The sequence below is a fragment of the Xyrauchen texanus genome, chromosome 2 (assembly GCF_025860055.1).
Source record: "Xyrauchen texanus isolate HMW12.3.18 chromosome 2, RBS_HiC_50CHRs, whole genome shotgun sequence".
Lineage (NCBI taxonomy): Eukaryota > Metazoa > Chordata > Actinopteri > Cypriniformes > Catostomidae > Xyrauchen > Xyrauchen texanus.
In genome coordinates, this window is record NC_068277.1 from 57,314,891 (window position 1) to 57,329,269 (window position 14,379).

The 14,379-nt window shown below is 45.6% G+C and overlaps 1 protein-coding gene across 3 annotated transcripts in view; it reads left to right on the forward strand.

Moving 5' to 3' along the window:
* The window catches only part of ltb4r (leukotriene B4 receptor), a 42,201-nt gene extending 28,506 nt beyond the window's left edge, over positions 1–13,695 (forward strand). For 2 of the 3 annotated variants that reach the window (XM_052139567.1, XM_052139574.1), the window contains 3 exons: positions 5,572–6,160; positions 9,768–10,041; positions 12,890–13,695. In XM_052139567.1, the coding sequence (XP_051995527.1) occupies positions 5,572–6,160; positions 9,768–10,041; positions 12,890–13,267 (1,241 nt within the window). In that variant the 3' untranslated portion in view covers positions 13,268–13,695. Of the gene's footprint in view, positions 1–2,631; positions 2,781–5,571; positions 6,161–9,767; positions 10,042–12,889 lie in introns of those variants that run through there. The other variant, XM_052139582.1, reaches the window with a different exon arrangement.
* Positions 13,696–14,379: the final 684 nt, after the last annotated feature.

Genomic DNA, 14,379 nt, shown 5'->3' on the forward strand with positions numbered 1-14,379 from the left:
CCTCTCAGTCTTCATGGCTCCATCCCTCGAGTCTCTCATGGCTCCACCCCTCAAGCCTCCTCACTGGCTCTGCCTCTCGAGTCTCCTCAGGGCTCCTCCTCAGCCTCTCAGGGCGTCCCCTCTCTCGAGGCTCCTCTCAGGGCTCCTCCACCTCTCAGGGCTCCGCCCCTCGAGTCTCTCAGGGCTCCTCCCCTCTCAAGCCTCTCAGGGCTCCCCCTCTCGAGTCTTTCAGGGCTCCTCCTCCTCTCAAGCCTCTCAGGGCTTCGTCTCTCGAGTCTTTCTAGGCTCCCCCTCAAGCCTCTCGAGCCTCCCAGGGCTCCCCTCCAGAGCCTCCTACGGCTCCACCTCCCGAGCCTCCCAGGGCTCGGCCACTAGAGGCTCCTATGGCTCTGCCTCCCGAGCCTCCCACGGCTCCCCTCCAGAGCCTCCTACGGCTCCACCTCCCGAGCCTCCCAGGGCTCGGCCACTAGAGGCTCCTATGGCTCTGCCTCCCGAGCCTCCTACTGCTCCCTCCAGAGCCTCCTACGGCTCCACCTCCCGAGCCTCTCATGGCTCTGCTCCCAAAGACTCCAGAGCTTCCTAAGGCTCCGCCTCTTGAGCCTTCCACTGCTCCACCACCCGAGCCTCCTACAGCTCTGCTCCCTAAGACTCCAGAGCCTTCTAGAGATTCGCCTCTGAGCCTCCTACTGGCTCCACCTCTCGAGCCTCCTACTGCTCCACCTCCCGAGCCTCTCATGGCTCTGCTCCCAAAGACTCCAGAGCTTCCTAAGGCTCCGCCTCTTGAGCCTTCCACGGCTCCACCACCCGAGCCTCCTACAGCTCTGCTCCCTAAGACTCCAGAGCCTTCTAGAGATTCGCCTCTGAGCCTCCTGCGGCTCCGCCTCTAAAGCCTCCCTTGGCTCCACCTCCAGAGCCTACCAGGGCTTCACTCCTGGAGCCTTCTACGGCGCCACCACCCACGGCGTCACCTCCCTCGGCTCTGCCTCCAGAGCCTTCCAGGGCTTCACCTCTGGAGCCTCCTACGGCGCCACCTCCATGGGCTCCACTTCCAGAGCCTTCCAGGCCTTCGCCCCTAAAGCCCCCCTTGGCTCCACCTCCAGAGCCTTCCAGGCCCTCGCCCCTAAAGCCTCCTCCTCGGCTCCACCTCCGGAGCCTTCCAGGCCTTCAGCCCCTAAAGCCTCCTTCGGCTCCACCTCCAGAGCCCACCAGGGCCTCGCCCCTGGGGCCTCCTGCGACTCCACCTCCCTCGGCTCCGCCTCCTGAGCCTTCCTCGCCCTGTCTCCTGAGCCTCCCTCGGCCGCCTCTCGGTCTCTCACTCCCCGCCTGCCGAGTCTCTCACGGCTCCGCCTTCCAAGGCTCAGTCTCCCAAGTCCTCCACGACTCCGCCTTTCACGGCTCCGCCCCTGAAACCTTTCCTCACTGGGTCTTGCCTGCTCCCCTTGTTACTGCTTCCTCTACCTGTCCTGTGGCCTCTTCCCTGGCCTCCGGACCCTATTCCTGTCCGGTGGTCACCTTCCAGACCCCCGACCCAGTCCCTGTCCTCCAGTCTCCTTCCAGACCTCCTGACCCAGTCTCTGCCCTAAGGCTGCCCCCCAGATCTCCCGACCACCCGCCTGTCCACTATGTTCCCCTTGACCTTGCATTGAACTGCCCATTTGACCCCCATGGACTGTTTCATTTTTCCTTTATGCCTTCTGTCCCCATATGGTTTGTGTGTTTTGTGTGTTTCTGTTCCTCATGAGCTCACACGCTCGTTTCTGTTCCCCGCGAGCTCACACGCTCGTTTCTGTTCCCCCGAGCTCACACGCCGTTCTGTTCTATCAGCGCCCACGCAACCCAGCGTGGCCGCCAGGAGCCGTCCTTTTCAGAGGGGGAGTACTGTCACGAACCCCTTTCCTCTGCCCCATCTCAGCTTCCTCACACACGCACACTATCTCCCGCCTCGCGACACAGGCACTCAGCGAGCGTGCTCGCTTCCGCTCCCTCGCCTCGCCTCTGAGCTGCGAACGCTTTTTTCCTCCATCGGGCTTCCACGCCCGGTTTTGCTTTTACGAGCTCTCGCCAGAACGATCTCCCCTCTGGCGACTCGGCTCTTCAGCCTGAACGTTATGACCACTTGCACTCACGCGCTTCCTATCTTCACACATTGTTTACACCTGCACTCACGCCGCTTCTTGTCCCCACACATTAGGTACACCTGCACTCGCCTCGCCACCTGTCATTGTCTACACCTGCACTCGCCTCTATAAATACACTATCCCTCCGCTTGAATCCCGTTGGTTATTGTATTTAGATTCCCGTGTTTTGACCCTCGCTAGTCGCTGCCTAGTTTTGACTTCCCCACTCTTGATTACCCTCGTAGCTTGCCAACTCCCTATTCCTCTCGTTTCCTGTCTTTCGCCCCGCTTATCCCGCCTTGTCTTGTCCATAGTTGTTAACTGTTTTCCCCACTTCGACCCCCGCTATCGTTCACCTCCCTCACTAGATCTGCCCCCTTGTTCATCTCTTTGATTCCCCGGCTCTTGACCCTACGCTTCCCACGACTACTCTTCATTGGATTTGCCCCTTGTATGTACTTTTGCCTGCCTGCAAATAAACGCAGTTTTTGACTTACATTGTGACTGTCTCAACTTGTGTGCGTTACAGGTATGAGCAGCAAAAATACCAAAGCAATTACGAGGAAAATTATGGAATTCATGGCCCTGGATGACCAGCTGTTCTCCATAGTTGAGGACAGAGGGATCAGAAATCTGATAAATTTCCTCGATACAGAGTATGAGGTACTATCCGACATCGCGTTGCCCGAGTTGTTAATCTCGTGTCATGTAACACATGCAGCCTGTTATCTGTCAACATTTGGGTACACAAATACGGGAGAGGGGAAGATTTTTAAATCAGTACGACACACACTGCAAAAGGCGTGGGCATTGTCGATATGGCTTTGGGATATGAAATTCAATTCTTCCATCCAGCTGTTGTTAAATCTACATGTATATTTTGTTTTTTTCACCGGAGCACCAGCTGAGCCTTCTCCCATCTACCAGTGATGCTTGATTTAACATCTCGCGTCTACTGCCTGCGCAGATATCAACAGCGCAAATGGGTTGTAGGTTGCGAGATTGTGGTCATAAATGATTTGTAATGTGTATGATGTGTCGAATGTGTGAGTAGGATGCGTTTCATTCAATATCTGGCAACTGGACCACCTTGGAATAATATATTGATTTGATTATTCATATAACGTGGTTTGGGCCATACAAATTACGGGAGTTTTTTTTTGGGAGAAATAACAAAACGGGAGACTCCCGGGAAAAACGGGAGTGTTCCCGAAGCAGTGCTCAGTTTTACAACTGATATTTGTACATCTAACGTAAGTTGAGCGTATTGGACACTTCAGTTTTTCAGATCTTTGGAATTGTTTTGTTAGACAAGTAATAAAGAGAAAAAGGTCCATTTATAAAAATAGTGGAAAATGACATCTGTTAAATAAAGCAACTCATTTGCAGTTAATTGTTATTTCTACTTCTTTCTAGTCACAGAGCACATTATTTTGAGAATTGTTAAGTGAGAGAAGATCCTGTAACTTAGTGCAGTTTGGGGGAAATTGTAATGTTTAATAATTTATTTTATTATGAAAATAACATTTTGCATTGAAGAAAGGTAGATTTTGTTTGTATATGTGGTCAATAATAAAAAAATTCGGTATCGGCAGGTCACACTTGCAAAAAATCGGAAATCGAAATCGGCCAAGAAAATTGCAATCGGTGCATCTCTAATTTTATTCAATAATTTGCCTGTGAAAATAATGAGTGTCAAATTTGTGACAAGTTTGCAGCTTGTTTGCCAGAACACTAGATTTTATGTAAAGGTTACCGCATTACAGCTACTATACCAAGGATGGAAATAAGTGCAGTTAGAATAGCGTAATATGTGGGAGAACATTTAGAACCTTATCGTGGTATTTCTGTTATACAATATTTGGGACTTAAATATTTAAACTCATAAAATAGTGTAGGCCTACACAGTAAAATAACACTACACATGGATTAAAAAGAAAAAGTTTAATATAAGTAGTGTTTTACAAGGTTACATCAGATGGTTACAAATGTTGAAGGAATTGTACTAACTATACAAACTCTGCTTTGCTATATGAAATTATCCTAATAAAATCTGTGTAAAGTGTTATAATAAAAATATTTAGGCTGAGGAGAGATGTCAAGTCTATTAAGAAAATATATGGTTTGAGCATATTTTTATAGTGATCACTGGTATTAATAGGTTTGTTGTCTGTATACTTGTCTATATCTGTACCTGTTATTTGTGTTAGGCTGCATACTTGTATGTCATGCTTTCTGTCTTAATCTATAAATGGAATCCACATGAGATCAGTAGCTGTTATAACCACTTGATGATAAATTAAGTTAAGAAATATGCAGTAGATAATGTGTCATTTGTAATGTTTACATTATACATTTGTTCATGATAATGCTAACGTGCTAACCTTAGCCATAGTCTGCATCTGTTACTCTCTTATATTGTATTTTATGATGGGATATATATGATGGGAGGATTTTTTTTATAGTTGTTATAAAAAAAACATTTGAAACTACTACAAAGGGGGAGAAGGGAGAACAATCATAATAGCCACGCTGTAAGATTGCTTCAGAACAGATTTTCCAATAAAGATTCCTTAAATGGTGATTTCTGAATAAACATTATTTTTGAGCCCCACACCTTTCACTCCTCCAAAGCTCTTACAGTGGATGGTAAAGGTTTTGAAGGGAATAGGGCATAGGGATGATCACTTCTGAATGAAACGCACACATGTGTTGTTTCTCGGACCATGTGCATAACACAGTGGGTAAATGCATAAGCTGCGATCGGATGGGTGTTTGAAGTGTGAACAGACCGGATAACAAATATCATTAGGATGAAGCCCAACAACAAATCAACACAGTGGAAAAAAAGTCAACATTTTTGGGAGTACAGTGGGAAAATCCCTTAGACTATAAACTACACTATTTAATAATATTAAAAAATATATATATCACTAGAAAAATAAATTGTGGATCAGTGATTGTCTTATCTTTTTTGCCCCTCATGAGTTTGCATCCCTGTTATTTGTTGTGGCATTGCAAAAACAAATCTACAAATTAGAAATAAAGCATATTTGTTATTTTTCATTACCCATTTAGTGCTCTTGCCACCTGTGAACTCATACAGTGTAGCCTACCTATGTGACTGGTTGGGAAACACTGTCATAAAGGATTGCTTATAATGTTTTGGGACTGTGATAAGAGTTTTAATGATGAAAAGAAAACTTGTAATTTGGAATGGTCTTTCCAGAAGCAAAAAGTAGAAATGCTCTTAGTAAAATACCAGTGTGTTGTGCAGTGTCACCAATACTGCCAATGTGGCTGAAAAAGGCTCTATTTATATTAATAAGATTTCATTTTTATTTATTTTTAGGACAAAGGTAAAAACTGGTAGTGTTTTCTTTTTTTGTAATATGATGAGCAAACAAGCTAACTGTATTTTTTTTCTTTCTATCTCTTCACTTTCCTTCCTCAGCAAATACTCCACCAACACCACCAACTTTACAGATTTTCATTCCATTCCTCATAATTTTGTCTACCAAACATATGGCCAACCTTGTTTCCATGGATACTCCAGCCCTATCTGGCCCACCCCCATCTTCCACTGTGTCGACTTCATCTTCCACAAAGTCTCTCTCTCTGTCTCATCAGATTGGAATGACTATCCTGGTCCTCGCCTTTATGTTTGGTTTCCCTGGCAACCTGTTTGTGATATGGTCGGTTTTGTGTCGAGTCCGTCACCGCTCCGTCACTTGTCTGTTGATTCTGAATCTGGCGGTGGCTGACGCTCTGGTGCTGTTGAGTGCCCCGCTGTTTCTCAGGTACCTGGCAGGTGGAAAAGGATGGGAGTTTGGAGCTGCACTTTGCAAAACTATTCATTACCTGTGCTGTGTGAACATGTTTGCATCCATTTACCTGATATGTCTGATGAGCATAGACCGCTGGCTGGCCGTCTCAAGGCCTTTTCTGTCTCAGAGGATGAGGACCAAGAGAAGACTGTTGTCGATCATGTTGGGCATCTGGGTGATGGCTTTTCTGATGGCTTTGCCCATGCCATTCTATCGGTGTGTTTGTTTGTTTTTGTTTCTAAATAACATTTTAGCACAAACCACACTTTGAATTAAAGGGATAGTTGACACAAAACTGAAAAATCTGTCATAATTTACACATCTTCAAGTTTTTCCAACTTTCCTACTATGACTTTCTTCTGTGGAACACAAAACGAGATATTAGGCAGCATGACTACTTCAGTCTATGTTCACTTTCATTGTGTCACGATCCCCTGTTGTCTGCCCCGTGTCTCACTTGTCAATTGTCATGCACTACACTTCCCATGATTCCCGGCCCTCATCACTGCCAGCCCTGTGTCATTGTGCTCACCAACGTACGGGGCTGCAGGCATTGGCTGGTTGGCCGTGGTAGGCGGAGGCTGGAGAGCAGAGGCCTTTCCTTTTCTCCTCCTCCTCCGGGCGGACGAAGTTGGCAGCGCTGGTTCGTTGACCAAGGCAGGCGTGGAGGTTGGCTCGCTGGCAGGCGGGGCAGGCGTGAATGAACGAGCCATGGACGAATGGAGGGTTACCACTGTGGGAGGAGAGGCAGGGTCCTCCTCGACGACGGCCACAGTGAACGGCGAGCCGCAGGCCAGAAAAGTTTCCTCCACGAATTCGTGGAGCGTCCAGCCGCGCGTCGCCGGTGGCAACCGCTCCTTGAGCGAACTGTTCAGGTTGGCCCGGAAAAAACCCACCAGGGAGGAGTCTGGGAAGTCTGTGACACTCGCCAGCTCGAGGAAATCACGGATGTGGTCTTCCACAGGATGGTCCTCCTGCATGAGGCTTAGCAGTCGGCAGTTAGCGTGTAACACCGCTAGATCCATTCTGGTCTATCGTTCTGTAACGAATGTAGGTGAAGGCAGACGAGGGGCGAGGATCTACTTGCAGTGGTTTTATTAATTAAAGGAGAAAACAGACAAAACAGGAACAAAGGAAATACCAACAATGGGAAAATAAAATAAAAACACGGAAGACATTCAATGGGTTCACAGGCAAAACAAGCATCCACAAACATCAACGATTGACAGGGGAATGGAGAAACAGCAGGGTTTAAATACACAGGAGAAAAGATGATGACAAACGACAATCAGGTGAGCACAATGACACAGGGCTGGCAGTGATGAGGGCCGGGAATCATGGGAAGTGTAGTGCATGACAATTGACAAGTGAGATACGGGGCAGACAACAGGGGATCGTGACACATTGCAGGTATAAAAAAAAAAGATGAAAGGTGACTGAGGCAATCATACTGCCTAACATCTTTCTTGTTCCAAGGAAGAAATAAAGTCATTCAGGTTTGGAACAAAAAGAGGGTGTGTAATGATGAGAGAATTTTCATTTTTGGGGCATCTCGGTGATGGCTATTTTGATCTGTTTGATGCTTTTTTTCATCACATCAAAATCATATCTGTCAACATTTGGGTACCAAAATCCAGGAGACCTCTGAGCAGTATGGGGGGTTGGGTTGGGGTGTGCTGTGCTGTGCTGTATGGCAGAGGCAGGCTAAATACAAATTGTGCCATTTTTATTTAATGTGCTGAGTAACGTCATTTTCCCCACCATGTCTGATATTAAAATCATTGAGGGCAGATGGGTGTGAAATACGGGAGACTCCCAGGAAAAACGGGAGTGTTGACAGGTATGATCAAAACACAAACCACACTTTGAATTAAAGGGATGTTTAACCCAAAAATGAAAACATATATTTACTCTCAATTTTTTTTCTGAAGTCATATGACTTTTATTTATTTTTTATTTTTTATATGAATGTGAATATAGTTTCAGCTACAGGACAATGTAAAACCAGAAACATATTCTACACAAGTACGGAAACACAAACATGAATGTGTGGCCAATACATTGCAAGTGTGCTGTCCTGTTGTACAGTAAGTGCATCCTTAAACTCGAAACATACTCTTTGTAAGTATGTGGATGCAGACGCTTTTAACTAAGCATAGTTGATTGTTTGAATTGTTACATTCTGTAATGTGTGTCTAAGTACAAGTTGCATTCCTAGCATTGCAACAAGGTACACTACAACAAACATTAGCATGAACTGAGCATGTCGTCTTTGCTGAGATTTCTCTTTCAGGTCAAATACTGTCAAAATCGAGCAATAGTTTGAAGATAATCTTGCTGAGCAATTTAGATACTGTTGATATGTTTATAGCTAAGTATCTGTATTATCATCTGGTAAATGGCACAGACACTTGAGGGTAACTCTGTTGCTGTCACGATCCCCTGTTGTCCTCACTGTGTTCTCTGTTTCTCTAGTCACGTTCATGTCATGTTTCCGTGTGGTCCGTCCCATGTTTTCTGTTTCACCCTCGCCAGTCACGTTCCATGTCACTCTTCCTTGTTGTCCGTCCCGTGTTTTCCGCTTCACCTAACACGCTGCCTGTCATTTCTTCCTCGTTGTCCGCCTGTGTTTCAATGTCTCTGGTAAAACTACACTTCCCTTCTTCCTCACTCCTCATCACCGCTGTCTCAGCGTTATTGTCCGCACCTGTCGCTTATTTTGTTATCACTGTGTCTGTCTACTTAAACCCCGTCGTTTCCTCTCTCCGCGGTCGATCGTTACCGTTTCAGGTTCATGCCTTTGTCAGTGTGTGCTATCTCTTTTCGTGTTCGTTCGAGGATTACCCTGCGGTTCATGGAGGTTTGTCAACTCGTGTTCACCCATGTGTGAGTTTGTGTTGAGTTTACTTTTCCCATTGTGGACCCTTTTATTTGTTCCAGTGTTTTGTGTTCATCCTATTGTTTATCTATTAAACCGCTTTTGGATCCGAATTCCCTGTCTGCCTTCTCCTTTCCACATCCGTGACAGTTGCCCCCTTGAGAACTGAGGACTCTTAGCACCAGCTAAAGGGATAGTTCACTTAAAATGTAAATGTTCTCATAATTTACTCACCCTCATGTCATCCCAGATTTGTATGACTATTGTCAGCTGAACACAAATAAAATATTTTTAGAAGAATATTTCAGCTGTGTAGGTCCTCACAATGCAAGTGGCTTCAAAAATCACATTAAAGCATCATAAAGGCAATCCATATGACTCCATTGGTTTAATACATGTCTTCTGAAGCAATGCAATTACTTTGGGTGAGAAACAAGTCAATATTTCAATCCTTTTTTACAATAAATCTCCAATTTCACCTTCACCCACAGCCACCACCATTGTGTCCTTGAGCAATGCACTTAACTCCAGGTTGCTCCGGGGGGATTGTCCCTGTAATAGGGGCTCTGTAAGTCGCTTTGGATAAAAGCGTCTGCCAAAGACATAAATGTAAATGTAAATGTCTATTGTGTACTCATTGTGTAACAAACCTCAGTATTCAAGGGGGTATGTAGTTGACCTAAAAGAGAAAACTGGTCTTAAATTAAGACAGTTTACGCTAATGCCCACTATCACCCCTTGTGCAACACTGAGAATGCAACATGTATGCGACAAGCTACAAGCATGTTTGGGGCTTTAGGGGCACAACATGAAGCAGAGTGACCATATTCTTAAGTATAGCCTTGAGTGGCATTTTAAAGCATCTCATCTACTGTATCACAGAACAGTCTCTCTTTTCTCCTTGTGAATGTCTTCTCTTTCACTCTTTTATCATTGTTCTGCCAGTACTCTGCGGCAGATAATTCCAAGTGGGTCCATAAATGTGTGTGAGCCGTACCACTGGAACAACACAGGACATGAAATCTTTCAGTACCTTTCCGAGACTCTGCTGGGTTTCCTACTGCCCTTCATATTTATCCTGGTCTGCTATATCTCAGTGATCTGTCGGCTACGCAGTGCCATGTTCCAGCGCAAAGGAAGAGGAAACTTCCTCATCATCCTCATCATCGGAGCTTTTGCTGTTTTCTGGCTGCCATATCACCTCATCAATATCCTACAGGTGTGCATGAAATTACATCACTTTATCCGCATATTATTTTGCTGTACATTGAGTGATGTTATTAATATCTTAATGTTATTCATTGCATGTCCTCACATTTCACAAATATCTCACCCCATTAATACATCTCAGTTTGTGACCATAAGCAACTTTAACTTCCAAAAGGTTTATGCCATATCAGTGAGATAATGAAGTTCTGATTTTAAAGGAATATTCGTTGTCTTTTCAATTTATGGTCTATTAACCAAATCAGTGGCAATTTAATTGGAAATAGTACTTTTACAATAAATACGCTACCTGTTAATTTTTGTAAATTGAGGGATGAAAAATTTTAATACTTATTGTTAAGGGCCCCCAAATGTAAGTATGACCAACAGTAATGATTAAGGATTTCAAAACTTCTTGTTATGCACATACCAGTACCTGACTATACTATAAAGCCAAATGTACAAGGATGTATATAATATGCAACCCCTTCTACTAAATGGGTTTGGTTATTTAAGATACACCCATTGCTTACAGTTGCACACAATCAAGCACTCAGCCATACAATCTCTTTAAACAATTTCAGTAGAATGAAGCATGTTAAATAGTCAAGTAAAGTCAAGTCAATTTAATTTGTATTGCACCTTTCACAACACACATCGTTTCAAAGCAGCTTTACAAAAGATCAGGCATTAACAGACGATAAAACTAATGTCTATAATGATGAATCGTCGATGAATCATCATTGTGTAATTAGATAAAATACGATTGTTTATCGTGTTTAAAAATAAGTAATTAAATAGTAATTGTATTAAGCTGAAAGCGACTGTGGCAAGGATCACAAAACTCCATAAAATGTTGATTAATGGAGGAAAAATAACCTTGGGAGAAACCAGACTCACTGTTGGGGCCAGTTCTCCTCTGGCTAACATCGTGAATATAATGTAAATATTACTTATGTATAGTTAAAGTCATGGTTTAAAATTATTAGACTAAGTAAGTGTTAAGGGTCAGTGTTTAAACATAGATTCTGTTTGAACTGTAAGATTAATGACCAATGTCTTTGAAGTCCATCCTGGATTAACTGCAGAAGTTCACATAGGTGCTATTGTCCTTGTTAATTGGCTGAAGAAGGCTTTTGTTGGCAATTATTAGTCTATGAAAATAGCTCAGTAACTTTCAGTGTGCCACTGTCAGAGAATGCAATAAGTAAAATGGTGTAAAGGGATCAATGGAAAGGAGGAGGTGAGAACCGGCTTTTCAATATAAATAATGGTTTAATGGTAAACTTAAAAGAAAACACAAACACACATGACGGACATGTCCGCTAATCGATCTCTCTCTCCCGCACGGCCCTCTGCAGTCAGCCTTTAAACCTCACGGAGGCATAATTAGCCTAATACGAGACCGGGTGTGTAGTATCACGACCCGGCCCCGCCCTCCGCCCTGCCACATTCCTCCCTCGTTCTCTCAGGCTGGGGAGCCCCCGGCCTGACGTACACCCCCCCCCCTTTCCCTGGGGGAGGGCCTTCCGCGCTGTCTGCCGGCAGGTCATCCCCATCTACCTGGATGAGGGAGGGGACAAGGGGAGGGAAACAGAAATAATTAAAATGGGGGGTACTTCCTGTAACAGTGTAGTACCCCCCAAAAAACTGTAAAATTTAAAAAGAGGATAAAGGCCAACGCAGAGCGACAGTGAGAGAGAGAGGAGAGAGAGATGAAAAAAAAAAAACTCTTACTCGCCAGTTCTCCGATACGCCGCAGCTTGTTCCTCGGCCACTCCTCCACCCTTTATCGGACGATAGCCTCTCCGGGCGGATCCGAGGCAGTCCTCCAGCCCCTGGCGGACGGAACACCCCGGCGCGTTCTCGGGGAACAGAAGGGGTCTCCCCCGCCCCTGGCAGCGGTCCTCTCGCTCCAGGCGGTCGCCAGTGAGGCCCTCCCCGCTCGTGGTCGGCGGTCTTAAACCCCGCCGCGTTTCAGCGGCCGGTAGGCGACTCTTGCGCCCCTGGCAGAGGCCCTGACTGCTCCAGGCGGTCGGCTAGGAGCCCCTTCTCCCCTCGCGGTCGGCGGCCATCGTCCTCGTTCAGGCAGCTGGGCTCCTCATCCCCCGGCAGATGGCCGCGGCTGCTCCGTTGCGGTGGACGGTAGTGGCGAGAACTCTACTACGGCGTATCCCTCCTCCTTCCCGGGCTTCGGCACCAGTGTAAAGGGATCAATGGAAAGGAGGCGGCGAGAACCGGCTTTTCAATATAAATAATGGTTTAATGGTAAACTTAAAAGAAGACACAAACACACATGATGGACATGTCCGCTAACGATCTCTCTCTCCCGCACGGCCCTCTGCAGTCAGCCTTTAAACCTCACAGAGGCATAATTAGCCTAATACGAGACCGGGTGTGTAGTATCACGACCCGGCCCCGCACTCCGCCCTGCCACAAATGGGTTACTGAGTCTGATGAGGAAGAACTTGAATAGACTGCTCAAGACCCAGACCTGAACCCCACTGAACACCTATGGGATGACTTGGAACGCCGACTGCAAGCCTGGCCCCATCACCCAACATCTGTGCCTGACCTTACGGATGCTCTTCTGTCTGAATGGTGCAAATCCATTTTTGCAGAATAGTGACAGCTGTTGTAGTAGTAAAGAGAAGACCGACTTCCTATTAATGGCCATTGTTTTTAAATTAAATGTTTACCAAACACGTTTGGGTGTGGTGTTCAGGTGTCCATATACTTTTTTCCATATAGTGCACTTCATTACAATATCTCAGTAATCTTATGTACGAAATATAAAATGTATATACTGAATGTCAAAAAATTTTCTCTCTCTCTTTTCCCACTTTGGTCTGTTTTCACAGGTGATTGGTGTGATCCAGGGTTCCTCTTTACTTTTAAAAGTGGCAAAAGTCGCCCGTCCCAACGTGACAGCATTTGCGTTCATGAGCAGCAGTGTGAACCCAATTCTTTATGTTTTTGCGGGCAGCTCTCACATTCGTCAGGCTGGTCTAGGCTTTATGGCTAAATTGTTTGAGGGCACCAACTCGGAGTTAAACTCCAGCCGCAGCACTAGGTCCTGTCGCAGCTCGAATGCAGAGAGTTCAGTTCTCACCAAGCTGTCCTTCAAGCTGAGTCGCAAAGGGGACGAAGCAAGAGCGGAGACCCCTGATGGGGAGGAAGGGACCACAACAGATATGCATAGGAGGGATAAAATTATGACTCTGACCACCCTGCATTGAAGGGGTCAAATGAAGTTTTTTTAATTTTTTTTTTACTTATGATCCACTCACATGTTCCTCAAGGTTTCTTGCACAAAAAATGCTGTTTGTGAGGTTGAAGCACTCATTGTTTTTTTTATTTTGTTTTTTACAGATTATTTGGGCTTCTTTAAATTTCCATTAGGACTGTTTGATCATGAAAATCTCAGGATTTTCACAGATCACCATCATTGTTGTTGTGTCTATTCTCATGAGAACTGCTGATGTTGGTATATTTTAACACACCACTTTGACAGATACAGTATGTGTGCAAATTTAATGTAACGATGATCTTATATTAACAATACCCATGTAAGATCTAATAGGAAGAATGGAACCCCATCTCCACCATTGCGCCACATGGACTACTGTTTGTGAAAGGATATACAAATAAAAATAATGTCATACTGCTAAAATGATGTCTTCGCATTTATTTTGAAAGCATTAAGTAACAATTGTTACCCTTCTGTCACTCACTCGACGTTGTGTCGATGTAGTGACACAAGGGGTCTCTCTTGAGAGCCTCGGTTGCCTCTGAACTTTGAGAAAAGGCCAATAAAAATTGGCTACAGAATTTGCATGTCCCTCCCCCGGACATACGGGTATAAAAGGAGGGAATTGTGCATCTGTTTAGTCCGATGTTTTCTTCGGATCCGAGCAGTTGTTTGTTCAGCAAGCTGATGTATCCACTACTGTTCCACTCACCTCTACAGAGCTATGCTGTTGGATCTTAAAGGGTGTTACGCCACTACAGCCACCCAACCCCCACATCGTGCCTTTTTCCCACGAGATTGAGGCCGACACGGCTGGCGATGCAGGTGATCTGGGGACTTTAGCGGGCAAGGTTTCGCCAGGTAATTCCCATGAACCACCTGTCCCCCGGGATGCTTGTTTGCTTCCGTCCGGGTCCAATGTGAGACCGGCTCGCCCCACGGCCAGTCTGAAATCTCCTTCAGACCCCTCGAGCTGGAAGATGACATTGCCGCTGAATTGGAGAGCGTCACGGCGTCTGATGTGGAGGACTCAACTGGGCTGCCACCTTCGGGTCTTCCCGCCCAGTCTGAGGCTGACACGCAAATGTCTGATATGCTTGC